General features: G+C 41.8%; 1 protein-coding gene across 2 annotated transcripts in view; it reads left to right on the top strand.

The window, feature by feature from the left end:
• The window catches only part of ncapg2 (non-SMC condensin II complex, subunit G2), a 93,107-nt gene that overhangs the window by 32,065 nt on the left and 35,868 nt on the right, over positions 1 to 25,174 (top strand). The window contains exons 9-17 of one of the 2 annotated variants that reach the window (XM_078232531.1): positions 9,188 to 9,274; positions 10,207 to 10,299; positions 14,386 to 14,511; positions 15,835 to 16,014; positions 16,569 to 16,721; positions 18,485 to 18,707; positions 20,965 to 21,071; positions 24,051 to 24,224; positions 24,537 to 24,607. In XM_078232531.1, the coding sequence (XP_078088657.1) occupies positions 9,188 to 9,274; positions 10,207 to 10,299; positions 14,386 to 14,511; positions 15,835 to 16,014; positions 16,569 to 16,721; positions 18,485 to 18,707; positions 20,965 to 21,071; positions 24,051 to 24,224; positions 24,537 to 24,607 (1,214 nt within the window). The remainder of the gene's footprint in view (positions 1 to 9,187; positions 9,275 to 10,206; positions 10,300 to 14,385; positions 14,512 to 15,834; positions 16,015 to 16,568; positions 16,722 to 18,484; positions 18,708 to 20,964; positions 21,072 to 24,050; positions 24,225 to 24,536; positions 24,608 to 25,174) is intronic. The other variant, XM_078232538.1, reaches the window with a different exon arrangement.

Genomic DNA, 25,174 nt, shown 5'->3' with positions numbered 1-25,174 from the left:
ATTATTTCTCTTTCTGCTCAACCACCTTCTAGAAATGGAACTGCATGGAATTATATTGGAGTGGAGTGCATGAGGCAATAGTGGCATAGTGGTAATAGGGACGAGTAATCCAGAGGCCTAGGATAATGCTCTGGGAACATGGATTCAAATCCCACCATGGCAACTAGTGGAATTTAAGTTCCACTAAAGAAATCTGGAATTATAAAATTATTCTCCGAATTGGTGAATGTGAAACTGTCATCAATTGTCATAAAATGCATCTGGTTTACTAATGTCCTTTAGGGAAGGAAATCTGCCATCCTTACCTGGTCAGGCCTACATGTGACTCCAGGTCCACAGGGTAGTTGATTTTTAACTGCCCTCTGAAATTACCTAACAAGCCACCTGTTCAACCCTAACACAACCCAGCCAATTACTGCCCCCATGAGTCTACTCTCGATTATCAGTAAAGTGATGGAAGGAGTCATGAACAGTACAATTAAGTGTCACTTGCTTAGCAATAATCTGCTCACTGATGCTTAGTTTGGGTTCTGCCAGGGGGCCTCTCTTATCCTCATTACAGCCTTGGTTCAAACAGACAAAAGAACTGAGCTTCAGAGGTGAGGAGATAGTGACTGCCCTTGATATCAAGGAGGGGCTCTCCACTGGTTACCCAGCACAAAGGAAGGTGGTTGTGGCTGTTGGAGGTCAAACATCTCAGCTCCAGGTCATCACTGAAGGATTTCCTTAGGGAAGTGTCCGAGGCCCAACCATCTTTAGCTGCTTCATCAATGACCTTCCTTCCATCATAAGGTCAGAAATGTGGACTTTTGCTGATGACTGCACAATGTTCAGCACCATTCTTGACTCCTCAGATACTGAAACAGTCTGTCCATATATAGTAAGACTTGGACAATATCCAGGCTTAGGCTGACAAGTGGCAAGTAACACAAGTGCCAGGCAATGACCATCTCCAACAAGAGAGAACTTAACAATAGCCCTTGACATTCAGTGGCATTACTATCACCGAATCCTCCACTATCAACAGCCTGGGGAATACCATTGACCAAGAAGTCAATTAGACTGGTCATATGAATACTAGTTAGAGGCTAGGAATCCTGCGGTGAGCAACTTGCCTCCGGATTCCTCAAAGCATATTCATTGTCTATAAAGCACAAGTCAGGAGTGTGATGGAATGCTTTCCACTTGCCTGCTTGGGTGCAGCCCCAACAACACTGAAGAAGCTTCACACCATGTAGGACAAAGCAGTCTGCATAATCGACATCTCTGCCAAAAACATTCACCCCCTCCATCACCAATGCACAGTAATAGCAGTGTGTGAAATCAAGTTTGTTCACTAACCATGACCATAAGATTAAATAAAAACAGAAAATGCTGATAAACTCAGCAGATGTGGCAGCATCTGTGGAGAAACGTTTTGAGTCTTATTGGCTCTTTTAGAATGGTCTTCTGCACAGCAATTATTGTATGGTTCTACTGTTGAAGGTGACTGATAGTGAGAGCCAGGAGAGATTGCAACGAAGATGTGTAGGGTACAAGGTAAAGGGATTGGAGCAAAGAACATTGGATAAAAAACAGTCAAGATGGAGCAGAGAGGTCAGAATCTAAAGTTGTTGGAACTCAATGTTGAGTCTTGAGGGCACTTCGCTTGTCAACAAACTTGGGTCCAGTTAGCCTCGTGCATCTATGTCCTGACACTCATCTAAACCCCCAGATACCATGGAGCAATTCTATGAAGCATGTAACATTGCAAAATTCCCAGCACTGGGAATGTATCTTCCAGGAGAATTCAACACAATGGTGGTTACCGACTACACAGTTTGGCCAACATGCACAGGAAAGATTCTTAGCAAGATGGGCGAAAGTGGTTGGAGGTTGTTGGAAATATGCTGTTTCCATGGACTCTTTGTGATGAACAACTACTTCCAAACTATGCCTTGCCACAAGGTATCCTGGAGACATCGGAGATTGACTTTGAACTCTGCAATTGAGAGAACATTGTCACTAAATAAGCTCCCAGCACCATTCCAAGCTTACCTGTCATAAGAGGCTCCGCAGTGGGCCCTTCATATTAGAACTCAGCAAGGTCAATGACTATTTCCAGTGATTAAAATGACAGCGTTCCACCTGAAAATCATTAAAAATGGAAAACCAGCACTGCTGCTGTTTTTCTATAAACTGTTGGATGGAAATGTTTGTGTCTCAAGATGTCTGATGCAAAAACAGTCACGTTGTGCAAAAATAAATGTGATCACAATAAACATCACAGAGGCATCATGTTGAGTATTCTGAGGATGGTTTTTGCTGACGTTGCTTTGACCAGATTATAGACGTTGGAATCCTGCATCTACTATAGAACTCGATATGGCTTCAGAACTGACAGTTGACAAAATTTTGTCACTTCATTTGTGGGAAATGCACCTCAAACAGTGCTGACCACATTACGTTGCCTTTGTAGGCCTCAGCACGGCCTTTGATCTTGTCAACAGAGATGGATTCTTTAAACTGCTGCTGAAAATGGCTACCCTCCTGGACTTGCGGGAGTTATTTCTTCTTGCGCATGCACAGTTTCTTCAATTACAATGAATCAACATCAGATACTTTCAGGGTCAGCTGTAGGGTAAAGCAGGGCTGTGTCCTGGTGCCAACTCTTCTTGGCATATTTTTCTCCATGCTGCACATGTATGCCTTCAGTGACTCAAATTAGGGTGTCCACCTGCATGCTAGAGCTGATTGCAAACTGTTCAACTTTGAAAGACTGCACTAAGATCAAAACCTAGACCAGGTTGCTGTTTGTTGATGACGCAAGTTCACTTGCAACCACTTGTAGGTCGGTTCTACTGGGCTTGCAAGGGGTTTGGACTGATGGTCAACCTCAGGAAGACCAAAGGTATGGGCCAGGATGTAGAGACTCCATCATCCATCTCATAGAACATAGAAAGCCACGGCACAAACAGGCCCTTCGGCCCACAAGTTGCGCCGATCATATCCCTACCTCTAGGCCTATCTATAGCCCTCAATCCCATTAAATCCCATGTACTCATCCAGAAGTCTCTTAAAAGACCCCAACGAGTTTGCCTCCACCACCACCGACGTCAGCCGATTCCACTCACCCACCACCCTCTGAGTGAAAAACTTACCCCTGACATCTCCTCTGTACCTACCCCCCAGCACCTTAAACCTGTGTCCTCTCGTAGCAACCATTTCAGCCCTTGGAAATAGCCTCTGAGAGTCTACCCTATCCAGACCTCTCAACATCTTGTAAACCTCTATCAGGTCACCTCTCATCCTTCGTCTCTCCAGGGAGAAGAGACCAAGCTCCCTCAACCTATCCTCATAAGGCATGCCCCCCAATCCAGGCAACATCCTTGTAAATCTCCTCTGCACCCTTTCAATGGCTTCAACATCTTTCCTGTAATGAGGTGACCAGAACTGCGCGCAGTACTCCAAGTGGGGTCTAACCAGGGTCCTATAAAGCTGCAGCATTATCTCCCGACTCCTAAACTCAATCCCTCGATTAATGAAGGCTAGTACGCCGTACGCCTTCTTGACCGCATCCTCCACCTGCAAGGCCGATTTAAGAGTCCTATGGACCCGGACCCCAAGGTCCTTCTGATCCTCTACACTGCTAAGAATGGTACCCTTCATATTATACTGCTGCTTCATCCCATTGGATCTGCCAAAATGGATCACTATACACTTATCCGGGTTGAAGTCCATCTGCCACTTCTCCGCCCAGTCTTGCATTCTATCTATGTCTCGCTGCAACTTCTGACATCCCTCCAAACTATCCACAACACCACCTACCTTGGTGTCGTCAGCAAACTTACCAACCCATCCCTCCACTTCCTCATCCAGGTCATTTATGAAAATGACAAACAGCAAGGGTCCCAGAACAGATCCCTGGGGCACTCCACTGGTCACTGACCTCCATGCAGAGAAAGACCCCTCCACAGCCACTCTCTGCCTTCTGCAGGCAAGCCAGTTCTGGATCCACAAGGCAACAGCCCCTTGGATCCCATGCCCTCTCACTTTCTCAAGAAGTCTTGCATGGGGGACCTTATCGAACGCCTTGCTGAAGTCCATATAGACCACATCCACCGCTCTTCCTTCGTCAATGTGTTTGGTCACATTTTCAAAGAACTCAACCAGGCTCGTAAGGCACGACCTGCCCTTGACAAAGCCGTGCTGACTACTTTTGATCATACTAAACTTCTCTAGATGATCATAAATCCTGTCTCTCAGGATCCTCTCCATCAACTTACCAACCACTGAGGTTAGACTCACCGGTCGGTAATTTCCCGGGCTGTCCCTGTTCCCTTTCTTGAATATAGGGACCACATCTGCAATCCTCCAATCCTCCGGAACCTCTCCCGTCTCCATCGACGATGCAAAGATCATCGCCAAAGGCTCCGCAATCTCCTCCCTCGCCTCCCACAGTAACCTGGGGTACATCCCATCCGGTCCCGGCGACTTACCAACCTTGATGCCATTCAATAGTTTCAACACATCCTCTTTCTTTATGTCCACATGCTCGATCCTTTCTGTCCACCGCAAACCAGCAGTACAACCACCCAGATCCCTTTCCACCGTGAATACCGAGGTAAAGTATTCATTAAGCACCTCCGCCATTTCTAACGGTTCCGCACAAACTTTTCCCCCTTCACCTTTTAAGGGTCCTATGCCTTCACATCTCATCCTTTTACTCTTGACATATTTGTAGAAAGCCTTGGGATTCTCCTTAATCTTACCCGCCAAGGTCTTCTCATGACCCCTTCTCGCTCTCCTAATTTCCTTCTTAAGCTCCTTCCTACATCCCGTATACTCCTCTAAATCCTTAACACCTCCTAGCTCTCTGAACCTTCTGTATGCCTCTCTTTTCTTATTCACCAGGTTCATCACAACCTTCGTGCACCACGGTTCCCGTACCCTACCAACACCCCCCTGTCTCATCGGAACGTTGTCATGCAGAGCTCCAGACAAACATTCCTTGAAAATCCTCCACTTTCCTTCGGTACTTTTCCCCAAGAATGCCTCCTTCCAATTTACCCGTCTAATTTCCTCCCTGATGACACTGTATTTCCCTTTACTCCAGAGAAACACTTTCCTAGCCTGCCTGATCCTATCTCTTTCCAATGCTATCGTGAAGGAGATAGAATTATGATCGCTATCCCCAAGATCCTCCACCTGTCCAGGTTCATTAGCCAGCACCAGATCAAGTACAGCCTCTCCTCTAGTAGGCTTATCCACATACTGTGTCAGGAAACTCTCCTGGACACACCTAATCTCATACTGGAGTTCATCGATAGCTTCTCATACTTTGGATCAATAATTACCAGAAACCAATCCCTTGATGCCAAAATCAACACTAGGATTGCTGAGGCCACAGCTGTCATGTCAAAGTTGAGAATTTGAGAATGGTTCAACAGCAAACTAACAGAAAATAAAAAGCTGTGTGTGTACCAGATTCATGTTCTCAGCATCCTCTTTCACAGTAGTGAAGCATGGATAAGTTGCACAAAACAAGAAAACAGACTGAACAGCTTCCATACCCACTGCTTCAGATGAATATTGGGCATTTCTTGGCAAGACAGAGTACTGAATATGGAAGTATATCAGCATGCAGGGATATCTAGCATATTTGCCTTTTGAGTCAGCAGTGATGAATGTGACAGTCGCAAGCCCAAAGGCAATATTACAATAATCATGGGGGACTTCAATATGCAGGCGGAGTGGGAAAATCAGGTAGGTAGTGTATCCCAAGAAAAGGAATTTGTGCAATGTCTAAGAGATGGTTTTTTTGGAGCAGCTTGTGACAGTGCCTACCAGGGAATAGGCAATTCTTGATTTGGTGATGTGTAAATGAGGCAGACTGATTAGGGAACTTAAGGTGAAGGAACCCTTAAGACGCAGTGACCACAATATGACAGAATTTATCATGCAGTTTGAGAGGGAGAAGCTGGAATCAGATGTAACGGTATTACAATTAAAGAAAGGTAACTACAAAGACATGAGGGAGGAGCTGGCCAGAGTTGATTGGAAAGGGAGCCTAGGAAGACAGTGGAACAGCAATGGCAGGAGTTTTTGAGAGTTATTCGGGAGGCACAACAGAAATTCATCCCAAGGAAGAGGAAACATGCTAACGGGAGGATGAGGCACCCATGCCTGATGAGAGAAGTCATGAACAGCATAAAAGAAAAAGTATACAAAGTGGCAAGGATTAGTGGGAAGCCAGAGGATTGGGAAGCCCTTAAAAGTGAGCAGAGGACAACTAAAAAAGCAATAAGGGGCAGAAGATGAAATGAGTGTAAGCAAGCTAGTAGTATAAAAAAAGATAGGAAGAGCTTTTTTCAATATATAAAAGGTAAGAGAGAGGCAAAAGTAGCCTTTGGACCACTGGAAAATGAGGCTGGAGAAGTAATAATAGGAAACAAAGCAATGGCAGAGGAACTGAATAGTTACTTTGCATCAGTCTTTACGGTGGAAGACACCAGTGGGATGCCAGAGTTCCAGGAGAGTCAGGGCACAGGTGAGTGTAGTGGCCATCACTGAGGAGAAGGTTCTGGGGAAACTGAAAGGTCTGAAGGTGGATAAATCACCTGGACCAGATGGACTACACCCCAGGGTTCTAAAAGAGATAACTGAGAAAATTGTGGAGGCGTTGGTGGTGATCTTTCAGGAATCATGGAGGCAAGGAGGGTCCCAGAGGACTGGAAAGTAGCTTATGTAACAACCCTGTTTAAGAAGGGAGGGAGGCAGCAGATGGGAAATTATAGGCCGGTTAGCCTGACTTTGGTCATTGGCAAGATTTGAGATGAGAGTCCACCATTAAAGATGAGATCACAGAGTATTTGGAAGTGCATGATAAAGTAGGATTGAGTCAGCACGGCTTCGTCAAGGGGAGGTCATGTCTGACAAATCTGTTAGAGTTCTTTGAGGAGGTAACAAGGAAATTAGATAAAGGAGAACCGGTAGACATGATTTATTTAGATTTCCAGAAGGCCTTTGACAAGGTGCCGCATAGGAGACTGTTAAATATGTTCAGTGCCCATGGTGTTAAGAGTAAGATCCTGGCATGGATAGAGGATTGGCTGACTGGCAGAAGGCAGAGACTGGGAATAAAGGGGTCTTTTTCAGGATGGCAGCCGGTGACTAGTGGTGTGCCTCAGGGGTCAGTGCTGGGACCACAACTTTTCACAATATACATTAACGATTTGGAGGAAGGAACTGGAGGCACTGTTGCTAAGTTTGCAGATGATGCAAAGATATGTAGAGGGACAGGTAGTATTGAGGAAGCAGGGGCTGCAGAAGGACTTGGACAGGTTAGGAGAGTGGGCGACGAAGTGGCAGATGGAACACAATGTGGAAAAGTGTGAGGTTACGCAGTTTGGAAGGAGGAATGGAGGCATAGACTATTTTCTAAATGGGAAAATGCTTCGGATATCAGAAACACAAAGGGACTCAGGAGTCCTTGTTCAAGATTCTCTTAAGGTTAACGTGCAGGTTCAGTTGGCAATTAGGAAGGCAAATGCAATGTTAGCATTCAAATCGAGAGGGCTAGAATACAAGGGGAAGGATGTACTTCTGAGGCTGTATAAGGCTCTGGTCAGACCCCATTTGGAATATTATGAGCAGTTTTGGACCCCATATCTAAGGAAGAATGTGCTGGCCTTGGAAAGGGTCCAGAAGAGGTTCACAAGAATGAGCCCTGGAATGAAGAGCTTGTCGTATGAGGAACGGTTGAGGACCCTGGGTCTGTACTCGTTGGAGTTTAGAAGATGAGGGGGGATCTTATTGAAACTTACAGGATACTGCGAGGCCTGGATAGAGTGGACATGGAGAGGATGTTTCCATTAGTAGGAAAAACTAGAACCAGAGGGCACAACCTCAGGCTAAAGGGATCTTTCAAGTCCGAGATGAGGAGGAATTTCTTCAGCCAGAGAATGGTGAATCTGTGGAACTCCTTACCGCAGGAGGCTTTGGGGACCAGGTCATTGAGTGTCTTTAAGACAGAGATAGATAGGTTCTTTATTGATAAGGGGATCAGGGGTTATGGGGAAAAGGCAGGAGAATGGGGATGAGAAAAATATCAGCCATGGCGGAGCAGACTCGTTGGGCCGAGTGGCCTACTTCTGCTCCTATGTCTTATGGTCTTATAATCTAAGGCATGCTCTTTAGCAACAACATAGGACCAACAGTTTGCTCACTTCCACAATATAAATATTTCTGCAAATGAGATCTCTAGTTGATCGGGAACGGAGACAATGCATCAGAAGTCCTCACTGTTGGCAGGAGTGCATGGAGTTGAGCAGTCAGGAAGGGCATGGAAAAAGCAGACAATAGAAGAAAATACCAGATGGCGGTAAGACGGTCTACTAGAAGAAAGAAACATGAGTCAATCTCTGGCCATGTCATTCATCCAGGGGGAGGCGATGGCCTAGTTGTATTATTGCTAGACTATTAATCCAGAATCTCTCTAATGTTCTGGGAACATGGGTTCAAATCCCGTCATGGCAGATGGTGGAACTTCAATTCAATAAGAAATATCCGGAATTAAGAATCTACTGATAACCACAAAATCATTGAAGAAAAACCCATCTGGTTCACTAATGTCCTTTTAGGGAAAGAGATTTGCCGTCCTTGCCTGGTCTGGCCTACAAGTGACTCCAGAGCCACAGTAATGTGGTTGACTCTCAACTGCCTTCTGAACAAGGGCAACTGGGGGTGGGTGATAAATACTGGGCAGTCAGCAACACCCATGTTGCACAAGTTAATTTAAAAAAATCTGTGCCAGGTGCGAAAGGGGCTGCCACTTGCGAACCAGCCTCTACAGCCACAATGGGCAATGTTCAATTCAGATGTGACTTGCACTTTACCTGAGATGGACCGATTCCATCACGAGGTATATTGCAGTCAACTATGCCAATGACTAATATTCATTTGGAAAAGTTGCCAGTCATTCATTGAAATAGAATTATTTAAATATTAGAAGGTGACCCAGTTATTAGGAATAGTCGCTTGTCAGAAAACCAAATTTTATCTTCATTGTTATGTGGAGAAGAGAAAATCTTAGCATTCATCTATCACAAGCCTTTTTTGCAAATGCTCTTTACATGGTCTAATTTTAAAGGAAAATGTCAATAAATTAGGTGATTATATAATCCTAAAAGCTGTTGTCTTTCTCTAGACTATTGAATACAGTTGTATTCAGGATTTTATGCACCATGGAGTTCATCTTCCAAAGAATTCCTCAGTCCACTCTAAAGTGCGAGAGGTGTGTACAATTTTTGGAAGTTTCTGGATGATTTCCCAGCACGTGTAATCAATTAACTTGCTGATGCAGTACCAGATTATAATTGAAACATTGGTAAAACTTTCATACACTTGTTATAAATGTTCCTCATTTGCTTTACTTTCTGCATTGCCCATAGGCCCCTTGATATGAGTAATGAATTCAAGGTATTTTTTACTGTTTCATTTAGTTGCCTCATAAAAATCCTGTGTCACTGTCCTGCTACTGGGTTATTTAACTGCAGCTTATGTTCATGATGTAAAATCTTACTGCAGTGCAAGTCATTTCTCATTGGTTAAATTAACTGATTCTGCCAGTAGCCTGACTTTAACTTATGTTTATTCCTCTACTGTGCTTCTTCTAACCTTTGGCAAATGTCTCGGGTCTAAAGCATTTATTTTCTTTCAAAAGACCCCTCTTGTTTATTTTAAAATTGTTTTGTGCAAGCCACCATCTTATCTAAGTTTGTTTCCTATGTTGGTTCTGATGCAGATGTGGCTGAGAATGAGATCACTATATTTAATTAACCCAAAGTGACCATTATCTGTGATGTAGTCATCCGTTGATGGGGCCCATGTGCCATAGGGTCTCTATGCTTCAATAGTCCAAGATCAACATTTTAAAATAAATTAAAACACAATTGATATTTCATTTAAAACATTAAATAAAGTGATAAGTGAAAAATTATGGCATTGAATTTGGATCTTGGGCTATTTCCAGTGTATACTCCAGGGTTATATGGATCCATTGTTCATCTTAAACATGTTATTCCCAGTTTCTCATTTCATAAAGAGCTCTTTTGGTTTTTGCATCCTGACCTGACTACAAAAGCTGCTTTTTGCTGTTAAGCATGAGTTAATATTTTAAGAGAAGCCTAAATTGTAACTCATCAATGTGTGAATTCATGTTTGCAGTTGTTAAGTTACTTTCATCAGCAAAAACTACGACAGGGAGTTGATGAAATGCTGCATCGTCTATACCAGCCTATTCTGTGGAGAGGACTGAAGGTACTTTTGATTTAATTTATTCTTTCACTTGATATGGATGTTGATGACTCGACCAGCATTTGTTGCCCATCCATAATTTCCCATGAGAAGGTGGTGGCGAACCCATGTGGTATAGGCACATCCACACTGCTGTAAGGAAAGGATTTTTAGGATGCTGATCCACTAGAGTAGCTTTTGAGAAGAAGTTTTTTTTATTCATTCGTGGGACATGGACGTTGCTGGCTGACCAACATTTATTGCCCATCCCTAGTTGCCCTTGAGAAGGTGGTGGTGAGCTGCCTTCTTGAATTGCTTCAGTCCATGTGCTGCGGGTTGACCCACAATGCCGTTAGGGAGGGAATTCCAGGATTTTGACCCAGTGACTGCAAAAGAATGGTGATATATTTCCAAGTCAGGATAGTGAGTGGCTTGGAGGGGAACCTGCTCCACCTTGGTGGTGTTCCCGTGTATCTGTTGCCCTTGTCCTTCTAGATGGAAGTGGTCATGGGTTTGGAAGGTGCTGTCTAAGGATCTTTGGTGAATTGCTGCAGTGCATCTTGTAAATCATACACACTGCTACTACTGAGCGTTGGTGGTGGAAGGAGTGGATGTTTGTAGATGTGGTGCCAATCAAGCAGGTTGCTTTGTCCTGGATGGTGTCAAGTTTCTTGTGTTGTTGGAGCTGCACCCATCCAGGCAAGTGGGGAGTATTCCATCACACTCCTGACTTGTGCCTTGTCGATGGGGATAGGCTTTGGGGAGTCAGGAGGTGAGTTACTCGCCACAGTATTCCTAGCCTCTGACCTGCTCTTGTAGCCACTGTGTTTATGTGGTGAGTCCAGTTGAGTTTCTGGTCAATGATAACCCCAAGAATGTTGAGAGTGGGGGATTCCGTGATGATAACACCATTGAATATCAAGGGGCGGTGGTTAGAGTGTCTCTTACTGGTGATGGCATTGATTGTCTTTTGTGGCGTGAATGTTACTTGCCGCTTGTCAGCCCAAGCCTGGATATTGTCCAGATCTTGTTGCATTTGGATGTGGACTATTTCAGTATCTGAGGAGTCGCAAATGGTGCCGAACATTGTGCAATCATCAAGTTATTGAGACTTATCTTTAAAACTTTTCATTTTAAAAGAATTAACTTTGCAACATAAACATTTGAACAGATGTGGACCTTTTACTATATTGAAGGATTTTGCAAAATACTATAGATTGATTTTAAAAAATAACAAACATTGCAAGTATTGTCCAGTATTATATTACCTAAAACAGGAGTGAACACCGCAACCCTGTACTGAAATTGTCCGCATAGTTAAGCGGTATGTTTTAAAAATCATTAAATTTTCAACATGACTTATCAGTAGAATTGTGATCATAGAATCCCTACAGTGCAGGAGGTCATTCAGCCCATTGAGCATGCACCAACTCTCTATCAGAACATCTTACCCAGGCCCACTCCGCTGCCCTATTTCCGTAACCCCGTGCATTTACCCCACTAATACCCCTAACCAACACACCTTGGGACACTCGCGGTTAACTTAGTATGGCCAATCCCCCTAACCTGCATATCTTTGGACTGTGGGAGGAAGCCAGAGCACATGGAGGAAACCCAAGCAAACACGGAGAATGTGTTTGATTACATTACTGTTATTCCATGTCTAGGGAACTGTTTGACCTGGTGCCAGGTTGAGATTGATGGCCAGATTGGGAAAACCCACACCACAGATTGCTAGAAATTTTTCTTTGAGGTATCGGTGAGAGCTGTTGACTTTGACAACTTAAAATTTAAGAAAATTTAAAAGAATATAATAAAAAGATAGACAGAAAACATAAATTCAAAATAGTACAGATTTCAAAATGGGAAGTTATGTTTAATCAATATTAACAAATTATTTGAAGATTTACCGGAAAGATTTGAAAATGGCAAGTGCAGCGGATATGATATACATGGATATTCAGAACGTCTTTGATAAGGAGCCACATAAGAGACTCCTGAATAATGTTCATGGCATATGAGGTTAATGGTCACATAACAGAATGAATTTTAAAAAAAGATTATAAGACCATAAAACATAGGAGCAGAATTAGGCCACTCAGCCCATCGAGTCTGCTCCACCATTCAATCATGGCTGATTATTTTTCTCATCCCCATTCTCCTGCCTTTTCCACATAACCCCTGATCCCCTTATCAATCAAGAACCTATCTCTTAAAGACACTCAATGACCTGGCCTCCACAGCCTTCTGTGCCAAAGAGTTCCACAGATTCACCACTCTGGCTGAAGAAATTCCTGCTCATCTCTGTTTTAAAGGATCGTCCCTTTAGCCTGAGGTTGTGCCCTCTGGTTCTAGTTTTTCCTACTAATGGACACATCCTCTCCACGTCCACTCTATCCAGGCCTCGCGGTATCCTGTAAGTTTCAATAAGATCCCCCTCATCCTTCTAAAATGCAATGAGTACAGACCTCGAGTCCTCAACCGTTCCTCATACGACAAGCTCTTCATTCCAGGGATCATTCTTGTGAGCCTCCTCTGGACCCCTTCCAAGGTTAGCACATCCTTCCTTAGATATGGGGTCCAAAACTGCTCATAATACTCCAAATGGAGTCTGACCAGAGCCTTACACAGCCTCAGAAGTACATCCCTGCTCTTGTATTCTAGTCCTCTCGACATGAATGCTAACATTGCATTTGCCTTCCTAACTCCCGACTGAACCTGCACGTTAACGTTAAGAGAATCTTGAACAATGACTCCCAAGTCCCTTGTGTTTCTGATTTCCTAAGCATTTCCCCATTTAGAAAATAGTCTATGCCTCCATTCCTTCTTCCAAAGTGCATAACCTCTCTCTTTTCCACACTGTATTGCATCTGCCACATCTTTGCCCGCTCTCCTAACTGTCCAAGTCCTTCTGCAGTCCCCCTGCTTCCTCAATACTACCTATCGCTCTCCGTATCTTTGTATAATCTGCAAACTTAGCAACAGTGCCTTCAGTTCCTTCCTTCAAATGATAAAGAAGGTAGAAGTTGAGGAAAACCTCTAAGATTGACATTGTGGGAGGCTGTGTGAGATTATTACTGTTTACCATTTACAGTGTGATGATCCAAGTGAAATTGATATATATATGTATATATATACACACATTGCATTTTTCTTGTTTAAGGGGAATGTTTAAAATTTCAGATTTATTCTACTGGCAGCTGGTGTATCTGGGAAAACATTTACCTGAAGGATGTAAAAGCAAGTTGGTTACTCATTTCAACTGGGAATTTGTTACTTTGATAGAGCTGACTATTTTTGTTTGTACAAGAGGTTCCCTTGGGATTTTGGATTAGAATAATTGACAGGGTCATGTGATGATGTGGTTATGTGCAGAGAGAAAGCTTTTGCAGTTCTAGCTGGGAACTGTTTGAAGATGGAGGGTTTCTACAAGCTGCTCAGACTCATTTTCTCTCTGAAAGCTTCAAGACTGTTAACGCAATTTATAACAAGTATATTTATGGTTGCTAACTGTATTTAAAGTGGCATTTAAATTTCTAAGAGGAATGTTGCTGCTTTAGAACTGAAACATTCATAAACTGAAAAGTAAAGTTGCTTCCTTTCACTTTTAAATATTGTGCAAATAATAAAGATTGTTTTACTATAAAAGATCCCTAATTTATCAGTGAAATTACTCCTGGAGTGAAGCATCCTATTCTCACATTTATATCAAAATAGAAAGATTGTTGGGGCCTAGTCTGGCATCTTAATGTAATTTGGGGTTCTGGTCCAGGATTCTAACAAAATAAATTATTTGGACTCAGACTTTGGAGATATGCACTGAAAATCTCCGTCCTCATTCGTGGCTGGAATTCTTTGGTGCCGCTGAAATTGAATGGATTTTGGCTGGAACGTTCTCACTTGCAGCAGGGCAGCCACGGATGAGATCTGAGAATCCTGTCCATGGTGTCAAATTGATGGTATATCTGATAGAATACAAAGCAAAAAGGTTATATTTCACCATGGGCACTGTGTGCAGTACCTGCCTCCATCCTTTACATAATCTGATCTTGCATGTATTTCCAGTATTTTCCATTTTTATTTCACTCAAGTAAGTGTTTTATTTTGAAGGCCAGAAATTCTGAAGTGCGAGCAAATGCAGCAATTCTCTTTGTCGAAGCATTTCCGATTCGAGACCCTGGGTTGACCAATGAAGAAGTAGACATCGAAATCCAAAGGCAATTTGAGGAAATTTTTGTAAGTAGAGTTTTTATATTCCTGAAGAATGAAACCTGCTGTCTATGTTTTCAAACAAACGCGTGGCAGTTGACCGTTTCCTTGGTGCACCCACTTGCCAACCAATCAACACTCTCTTCTCATGCAGTATGAATTGTTGTTTCCTTTACAATGGCACGGTGGCACAGTGGTTAGCACTGCTGCCTCACAGTGCCAGGGTCCCGGGTTGACTTCCAGCCTCAGGTGACTGTATGGAGTTTGAATGTTCTCCCTGTGTCTGCGTGGGTTTCCTCTTGGTGCTCTGGTTTCCTCCCACACTCCAAAGATGTGCAGGTTAGGTTGATTGGCCATGCTAAATTGACCCGTGGTATCACGGGGATTAGCAGGGTAAATACACGGGTTTACAGGGATAGGGCCTGGGTAGGATTGTTGTCAGTGCATCTTGATGGGCCAAATGACCTTCAGCACTGTAGGGATTCTATGATTCTATTAATTGGTATATTTGTGAATTCTACCCTGATGTGTGCAAAATTGAAATATTTTGACAGCATGTCTCTCTTTTCAGCAATACTCAAGATCTGTACTTTCAAACAACAGTTCTCGGGGAGCGGGGGGGGGGGGGTTGGATTCTCCCAAAAAATTTCTAAGTATGGAATTTTTGTAAAAACTTCAGTCCCGGGCCCGCTAATGATATTCAAATTGTATTAAAATGCACATTTGAATAAATTATACAGCTCCATGCTGATTTCTGGCCCGGAGCTGATGGTGCCGTAAATTCAGCGTTCAGAGACTTGCAGAGGCCGTGGTTCCCTACGGGAAGACTGCTAAACAGTCTCCGCTTGAGTCTCCCGGCCCGCTGCACTACTTTTGCAAACAGCGGGTTGGGAGAAACGCCCCCATAGTTTTTAGTCAAAATAAATCAATTTGTTCAACATATTGGCCAGGCCATACTTCTACAGTTTTTACAACTGGATATGGCTACTGTTCAGTCCTGTTGTTACCCTATACTTTAGAGGCCCTTAACACTCCCATGCATACAGTCACCATGTTCTTGAGTAAAATGGAAGTTAATGTGTTAGGGTCAATCTATGCTGACTGTGATGATGAAGGATGGTTTGAGTGGGTGTGAAGTGTTTTGTTGTGGTGATGTGTGGAACTTGTCAAATGGACAGAACATGTGCCTCGAAGAATAAAGTAATTTTTTTCACATGATCACAATGATGTGTATTAAGTGTTATTATTTAGTTCAAACTCTTCACTGAATAAGTTCTGTAATAAATGGCAACCATGTGGTACAGTTTTAAAAAAAAAACTTTCATTATCTACATTTTTTTCCTTTTGTAGAATCTTTTGCAAGATCCTCAACCTCTGGTCCGTTCCACTGGTGTGCTTGGTGTGTGTAGAATTGCTGGAAATTACTGGGAAATGATACCCCCTTCCATCCTCACTGACCTTCTAACTACAGTGCTCTGTGACCTGTCTGCTGACATAAGCTCTGCTGATGTTCGTTGTTCTGTCTTCAAGGTATTAGAGCGTCTTTTCTTCCTGTTTTCTTTTTGCTTGTGCTACGGCCTTTAAAAATCCCACTATCTGCTCCTCTCCCAGACTCGTCTTCAGCCTGGAGCCAGCATATTTGTCAGCTAACTTGTGTTAGCTCAGGGCAGCAGCACTACCTCTTAATTGTGCTGACCTGAACTGTTAGTCACAGCTTGGCTGATGCAAGAGAATCAATTTTATATGGACCTCCTGAGCATTAGTTTGACAGTATGGTTCTTTTGCCTGAATTTGGGCACAAACCAACCTTTTGGCCTGGTTCTTGTATTACCATTTAATTCAACAGAAAGTAAGGAAACTCCAGGACTTTGAATTTTCAACAAAATTCAGTCACGTGGGCATATATTGCTGTTGTTGATTTTGTTGCCAGATGTCACAAATATTTTTGATATATAAAACTTTTTGAGAATTTGCAGTCATTTTAATAGCACAATGGTGACTACAAATACATCTCAACCTCTAATACAGCCAAGCAACTCAATATTTTGTGTGAAAATATTCTGCGCCATCCTTCTGTTCTGCAGTGTTTACCAGTTACTTTGGATAATAGAATGAGCCACCCTTTGTTGGAGCAACTTCTTCCTGGACTGAAAAACAGTCTCCATGACAACTCAGAAAAAGTCAGAGTAGCCTTTGTTGACATGCTGTTGAAAATTAAAGCTGCCAGAGCTGCAAAGGTAAGATTAATAAGGCTTCAAATGTGAAATAGCAATAATTGTTTGTCTTCAGGGCTGCCAGAAAGCATTGTGTCAGTAAAATTTAACTCATTCCAAAGTCAGGGACGGAGTACAATCCAACAAAATTACATTTCATCAAAGCTGTTGAATAAAGTCAAGGTCTATGTTTGTTGCATGGGATTTTGTAATTTTTAAATAGTTTTGGGGATCCCATTTTCTGATTCTGTCTGCTTGTGCATAACATTCATAAAGCATTCCTTTAAACAAAGGATTACACTTTAAACTATGTTAATATGTTTTCCAGTACTAGTGGTCTGTATTTCAGCAATAAGCAAGTCAGATGAACTGTAGATTCAAACCTTTGCTATTACAAGACAGAGACCTCAGCCATTGTAGAACTTCCTATAGTATTCGCACCATTTGAATAAAAATGGATGAATACTAGTACAGGGATTGATGATTGTTTAGATAAATCTCAGTAGATGTTTTGAAGTATTTCGCAAATCCCAGGGCCACAGAAAAGTTATCAATAAATAAATAAAATTCCACACATAAGAGTGCTGTAGGCAGTTTTGGTCTCCTTGCCGAAGGAAGGATATAATTAGAGGAAGTCCAGGACGGTCCACTACACTGACTCCAAGGATGCAGGTACTAGTTTGTGAGGGAAGATTGAGTAGATTAAACCTATATTTACCGGAGTTTGGTAGAATGAAAACTGATCTCAGTGTTGAACCTTTAAGAATTTAATATATATCAGAGTAGATGTTAAGATGACTTGGGGGTATATTCTCAGAATAACAGGTTGACCATTTAGGAATGAAATGAGTATTTTTTTTTCATTGAAAGGATAGTTAATATTTAGGATTTTCTATCCCAGAGGATTATGGATGCTCAGTCATCAAGTACATTCGACACAGTGATTGACAGATTTTTAGATAATAAGGAAATCAAGGGATATGGAGGTAGTATGGGAAAGTTTAGTTGAGATTATCCCTAGGCAGTACAGTAGCACAGTGGTTAGCACTGTTGCCTCACAGCACCAGGGACCTGGGTTTGATTCTGTCCTTTGATGACTGCCTGTGTAGAGTTTGCACATTCTCTCCATGTCTGCGTGGATTTCCTCGGGGTGCTCCGGTTTCCTCCCACAGCCCAAAGCTGTGCAGGTTAGGTGAATTGGCCATGTTAAATTGCCCCTTAGTGTCCCCAAGATGTGTAGATTGGGTGGATTAGTCATGGGGTTGTGGGCATGGGGGAGACAGGAGGGTCTGTGTGGGATGCTCTTTCAGAGAATCAGTGCAGACTTGATGGACTGGATGGTCTCTTTCTGCACTGTAGAGATTTTATGGTTCTATGATATTGAATATTGAAGCAGGCCTAAAGGGCTGAATGGCTTATTCCTGCTCCTATTTTTTACGTTCCTTTGTAACTTCCTAAACTTTTGTGATACTTTGGGGGTTGAGAGGAGAACGTTTGCATGATTTTATTGCAGGAAATTAAATAATTTGGGTACAATGAATGGTCTCAGCCTTGGAATCAAAAGAGGTTTAATTAACTTCATATTTATTTTTCTCTTTCCAAGCTTTATCTTAGGCATGTACTGTAGAAATTTGAGCAAGAAGCATTGACATCTATATATTCAGTATATGAACTGCCATTCAAAAAAACCCATTCAAATTGTCGGGAAATCAATGGTATGATTATAATTATGATAGCATTTGACAGATATTAATGAAAGTGCTTGTATTATTCTTTCAATTTAACAGTTTTGGAAAATCTGCCCTATGGAGCATCTTCTGGTTCGTTTGGAACTTGATTCTCGACCAGTTGCTCGGCGCATTGTTAATCTCTTATTTAACTCGTTCCTTCCTGTGAATCAACCTGAGGAGGTATGGTGTGAGCGGTGTGTCACTCTTGTACAAATGAATCCCATGGCAGCGAGGAAGTTTTATCAGTATGCACATGAGCACACTGCACCAACCAATATCGGTAAGGTTCTGTGTTGATTACTGAGTGCTCAAGAAAGAAAATCTTATTAAAGGGTGAAATAACTTGCATTTATACAGCACCGTTTGTGAACTCAAGTGACCTAAAGTGTTTCGCAGGCAGTTACTTTGCTCATCTGCTCAAACCATCAACAATGCCTTTGTTACCTCTAGCCTCAGATTCCAGTACACCCCTGGCTGCCCTCCCACCTTGAGCCCTCTGTATACTTGAGCTCATTCCAAACTACTGCACATATTCTACATTCCACCAAATCCTGTTCACCTCCTGCTGTATTACGTTGTGTGACAGTGGCAATTTTAAAATTCCGGTCTTTGTTTTCAAATCCCTTTGTTGCCTTTCTCATCTCTAACTTCCATCAATCCTTCCAAAAATGAAGAGCCTGCTGAGATCAACATGCTATCCCAATTCTGCCTCCTGCATAGCTCTCATTTTCATCTCTCACCTCAGCTCTGGAATTCCATTCCTAAACGCTGCTGTCACTCTTCCTTTCTCTCCTTCAAGAATTCCCAGAAAACCTATCTCTTGATGATGCTTTTGGTCATCCATCCTAATATTTCCTTTTTGCTGAATAATACCCATGCAAAATGCATGAGGGCTGATGGAGCTATGAGTTTATTGCCTCATTTGAAAGATGACATTTCTGATATTACTGCACTAAAATGGCATCCTGGGTTGTTTTCTGGTGAAGAAACATGATTGAGATTTGGGATGAAAAGTGATGTACAAAGTGGCATTTGTGGGCATGGAATGGGTGCTCTGCAAAGTTTATGGGTCCGATTTTTGCAGACAATTTTGCCATCATTAATTTGTGAAACTGACAGGAACTTCTGGCATCTGCACAAGCACAATTAAATGTAGAAATTCCGAAGCTGATTTCACCATTCCTCAACTGGATGCATTGTTGAACTCCTCACAGATGGAACCTAATTAGAAATAACTGGATTGACATGAATTTCCACTCTTTAACACTTAGTTAGCACCTTTCTCACCTCTTGGGGTCATAAAGTTCTGGGTTCAAGTCCCAATCCAGGGATTAAGTGCAAAAAATTAATGCTGGCACTCCAGTGCAGTACTGAGGGAGTACTGGATTGTTAGAGGTGCTGCGTTTCAGATGAGATGTTAAACCAAGGTCTCATCTGCCTGCTGAGGTGGATGTAAAAGTTCCCGTGGCACTATTTCAAAGTAGAGCAGAGAGGTTATCCATAATCTCCTGGTCAATATTTATCCCTCAAACACCATCGCAGAAACAAATGACCTGGTCAGAGTCACGATGCTGATTGTAGGAGTTTGCTTTGAAACACTGGAGACATCTGGCTGGTTGTGAAAATGCTACATAAATCCAAGCCTTTTTACTGTTAAATTGTATAAATGCTGGTTAAACATTATACCTTGATGAATAAGGCGTAACTTTTTTTTAATGGCTTATTAAGTCATAATTGCTATTGAACAACCTCTGGCCCCGAAAAAACATTATATATTTATGATATGTTAACTTTCTCCATTCCATGATATAATTCCATAAATTTTAAAGGTATGTAACTTTTATTTTCTGTGAAATTTGCAACATTTCAGCTTCTGCTTTTATCCCATGTGTACGTCTCAATTTTTTTTTTCTGCAAAATTAAAAGAAAATAAAACTCTTTATTACTTGTTTACTCTTGTGAGCATTTGCCAGTGGAATTGGCTGTTGAGCCTACTTGATAAGCCTACTGCGGGTGGCATGGTGGCACAGTGGTCCGTACTTGTGCCTCACAACACCAGAGACCCGGGTTCAATTCCCAGCTTGGGTCACTGTGCGGAGTTTGCACATTCTCCCCATGTCTGTGTGGGTTTCCTCCGGATGCTCCGGTTTCCTCCCACATCCCAAAAATGTACGGGTTAGGTGGATTGGCCATGCTAAATTTCCCCTTAGTGTCAGGGGGATTAACTAGGGTAAATGCATGGGGTTATGGGGATAAGGCCTGGGTGGGATTGTGGTCGGTGCAGACTCGATGAACCGAATGGCCTCTTTCTGCACTGTAGGATTCCATGATTCTGTAAGTTAACTGTTGCTGGACATGAAATACCATATAGATAGTGTTGAAATGAAAATGTCACAGATGGTGTCGTAAATGCTACAGACCTCACTAGCCCTTGGAGGTCAGCGTAAAGCGCAGTCACTCCGCTGTTGACTGCAAAATCTGGCTAATAATGTATATTATTTCTTGCTGCATCACTGCATTGTTCTTTATCCAAATAGCCAAGTTGATGCTTGTGATTCGCCGATGCTTAAATGCTTGTATTGCGAGGGCGGTGCAAAATGAAGACAGCAGTGGCGATGATGAATATCAGATGGGGAATATCAGTGTGAGTGCATTGTATTCCTTCACTCTTAAACTTGTGTACAACTTAAAAAACACAGCATTGTTTTCTTCATTCCATTTTATGTTTTCTGTGATTACTTGAAGGTGAGTAGCCTTTCTTCACATTAGATTTTCGTATTATGTTTTGAAATAACGTTGCAATGGGAAAAATATTTTTTATTTTTAGCACAAATAATTTACTCAGTACCAAATTTGGAGAAGGAAAAGGGAGAATCATTGTTTTTGTGCTGCTCCTGACCTGAGATAATTTGTTTTAGCCTGAAAGGCATGCAAGTGGAAACAACCATATTTAATCATTATAACAAACCTGGAATTAACCAATAGCTGAGAGGTATCGAATCATAAAATGATTTCAGCATAGAAAGAGGCCATATGATAGATCTTGTCTATGTCAACTCTCTGAGAGCAACACATTCAGTCTCATTCCTCTTTCCCTGTAGCTCTGCAAATCTTTTCTCTGCAGATAATCATCCAAAAAATTTATTTACATTACTGAATGAAGTCTTCAGCACACTTAAGCTCATATAGAATCCTACAGTTCAAAAGGAGGCCATTTGGTCCATCGTGCCTGCACCGACAACAATTCCACCTAGGCCCTTTCCCTGTAACCCCACGTATTTCCCCTGCAATCACCCTGACAGTAAGGGCCAATTTAGCATGGCCAATCCACCTAACCTGCACATCTTTGGAGTGTGGGAGGAATCTAGAGCACCTGGAGGAAACCCACTCAGAGACAGGAAGAATTTGCAAACTTCACACATTTACCCAAGATCGGAATTGAATCTGGCGCTGAGAGGCAGCAGTGCTAACCACTGTGCCATCGTGAAAAAATCATTGTACAAAATCGATACTCTCTCAAACTGAAAGGTTTGTGCTCATTGTGAATGTCTTTTTTTTTGTACACTGAATTAATAGATTTGAGACACATATCCTCCATTTAGACTTTCTCCTTCTGTAACCTGAATAAAGTTGCTGCTCTTCCAGTTCACTCCTGATGACTTGGCTAATATCAGCAATTCAGAGGTTCCTACCACCTCTGCTCCCTACCTTTTTTTTTAAAAAAAACACGTTATTGGTGCCAGAACACTCGGAGCATTTCCTTTCAATATGCAATACATGCATATTGTCAGTCTCAGTGTGTCAGCTGCCACATTAAAACTAGCAAATTGGTTTAACATGCAATCCTCAAGCAATTATTAGTTCTTGTATCCACTTTCACTATCATTTATCAACTGTCCCCTCTGTAAAACATGCTTCTGATTCATCAGTGAATGATGAAGATATATAATCAGGAAGTTTCAGAGAACTTTGATTCTTGGAGCCAGGAGGTCATGTTGCAACTGTACAAAACTCTGGTGCGGCCGCACTTGGAGTATTGCGTACAGTTCTGGTCGCCGCATTATAGGAAGGATGTGGAAGTGTTGGAAAGGGTGCAGAGGAGATTTACCAGGATGTTGCCTGGTATGGTGGGAAAATCGTATGAGGAAAGGCTGAGGGGCTTGAGGTTGTTTTTGTAAGAGAGAAGAAGGTTAAGAGGTGACTTAATAGAGGCATACAAGATGATCAGAGGATTAGATAGGGTGGATAGTGAGAGCCTTTTTCCTAGGATGGTGATGGCTAACACGAGGGGACATAGCCTTAAATTGAGGGGTGATAGATATAGGACAGATGTTAGAGGTAGGTTCTTTACTCAGAGAGTAGTAAGAGCGTGGAATGCCCTGCCTGCAGCAGTAGTGGACTTGTCAACATTAAGAGCATTCAAATGGTTATTGGATAAACATATGGATGATATTGGAATAGTGTAGGTTAGATGGGCTTTAGATTGGCTTCACTGGTCGGCGCAACATCGAGGGCCGAAGGGCCTGTACTGCGCTGTAATGTTCTATGTTCTAACTCAGACTGTGGAGACTTGATTGTAATGTTTTTGGTGGGAATCAATAAAATTTATTTTGAATAAAATACTTAAATTTATTATCTCGTGTAGGATTCAAAACAATGCCCCAAGGATTAAGAGTCCGATTTTCATCCAACTGAGCCACTTGGGCTGCGACAGGTTTCTTGTGCAAAGCGTTAACATGCTGGGGGAAAATAGCATTTAAATAAACTCATTTATTTTCATTGTCTGGTTTATCACTTAATTGGGAAATTAATTGGTTTTGTGTGTGGGAAAGAGTTATTGATCCCTCCATAGATGCAGCTATTTCACTACCTTGATATGATTGGAGAGCCTTAATAATACATCCATTGCCAATCGCAGCACTGAAAGTAATTCAGTGGTGATGTAAATAGACAGTTTTACAAACCAGATTTCATATAGCAATTTGGATATAGAAATATTCAATTATGCTGCATTTCCAACTGGCAGCAGAGTTGTGTTTTTAAAAAAATGACCGTGAAACATCTTGATTAGTGAGCTTCAGAATTTTAGCTACAAGTCTTAAACCCAGCAGCCTAACATTTTTAACTTGCCTCAGTTAAGCAGTGTTTTTTTTCTCATTAGAAAACAGTGTTTTTTTGAATGTTAAATATTTAGTAATGAGTAAATGCTCGGTGCTTGTTTAATAATAAATCCACAAATGTCTAAATATATTGTGTATTTCAATGCAAGCTTAAAATGCATCAAACTTTTCATGCTTGTATGAAGATAGTTTGTTGTAATTTGATTTGTGACTTGTTTTGGCCATAAGGAATGGTATGTTTCCTGCTGCAATCGCTTCATTATTTGCTGATGTTAAAGCTGCCACTTGTGTTTTCCTAAACATTACTTGTTATTTTCCTTTTTTGTGCGGATTGAGGGATTCCAATTTCCTGAATTAGCACCTTTGATGCTGGATGTTTTATGAAAATCAGAATTGTTGCTAGTGTGATAAAGGAATTTGGGGGTGGGGGGGGGTGCAATATCGAGCGAGAAACGTAGACGCACTTAATTAAAATGTTGAAAATCAATTGTTCTTCCCCACAGGTGCTGAATAATGTGCTGTCTGTGAATGATAGTACCACAATGGCCAGCTTACTGGAAATTACTGTTATTTTGTGGAAGAGCATCTACAAGGCACTAAATGAAAATGCAGAAGCTAAAAACTATACAATTGCCAAGTTTGCAACTGTGCTTCCCGAATATTTTAAAACTTTTACGGTAAAGGTTTTTTCTTTAGTACCCGCTATGAAACTTGCACTGAGAATTGATGCCAATATTGAGTTTTAACTATTGTCTACTTGTAGTGGTTTTTACTGTGAGAACAATTTCAACAACAAAAAAATCTACAAAAGAATCTCCCAGCTCTGACGAAGGGTCATCCAGACTCGAAACGTTGGCTCCAATCTCTCTACACAGATGCTGTCAGACCTGCTGAGATTTTCCAGCATTTTCTGTTTTTGTAAAAAAAATCTACACTTGGGGTTCATGCTATTCTGAGCATCAATTCAATGTAACTGTTTATTTTTACAGGATGACCGTTGTACTGTTCCTTTAGTGATTCTGGCTTCCTTCATGCCTGCAACAGCAGTTCCCACCTTCAGGTACATGTTGTTTTGTGCAAGATTGCAGAAAAATGGCTTCTGTGTTTACTCATTCACATTTCTGTTATTGACCGGGCAATTGTATGTAACCTGAAACTGAATGTTTTTGAAAAAGAACACTGGCCTAGTGGGCACAAATGACCTGTCACTATGCTGTGGATTCCATAATTCTGTATGTTGTCCATATCCTTATCCCAAATATGTTTTTGAAAGTTATTGTCCACATATAAGCACATGCTTCCGATAAATTGAAACTTGATGTTTTGTGAAGTATTTGATATTGGGCTTACTTTTCTGTCCCGAATAGCACTGTGGGTGTACCTACACCATATGGTCTGCAACGGTTCAGGAAAGTGGCTCACCACCACCTTCTCGATGGCCATTCGGGATGTGCAACAAATACTTGTCTTGCCAATGACGCTCGCATCCCATGAGCAAATAATAAAAGTAAAAAGATGAGCAATGAGCCTTTTCACCATTTTATAATAAATCAAATCAAAATATTACCATAATTTTGGGAATTGCAGACCAAAAGTTAATCCTTCCACTATTAGTTTGGGTTTTCGA

Source organism: Mustelus asterias, chromosome 2 (genome assembly GCF_964213995.1).
Source record: "Mustelus asterias chromosome 2, sMusAst1.hap1.1, whole genome shotgun sequence".
Lineage (NCBI taxonomy): Eukaryota > Metazoa > Chordata > Chondrichthyes > Carcharhiniformes > Triakidae > Mustelus > Mustelus asterias.
Note: the sequence above shows the minus strand (reverse complement) of the source record. Positions and strands in the feature narration are given on the sequence as shown.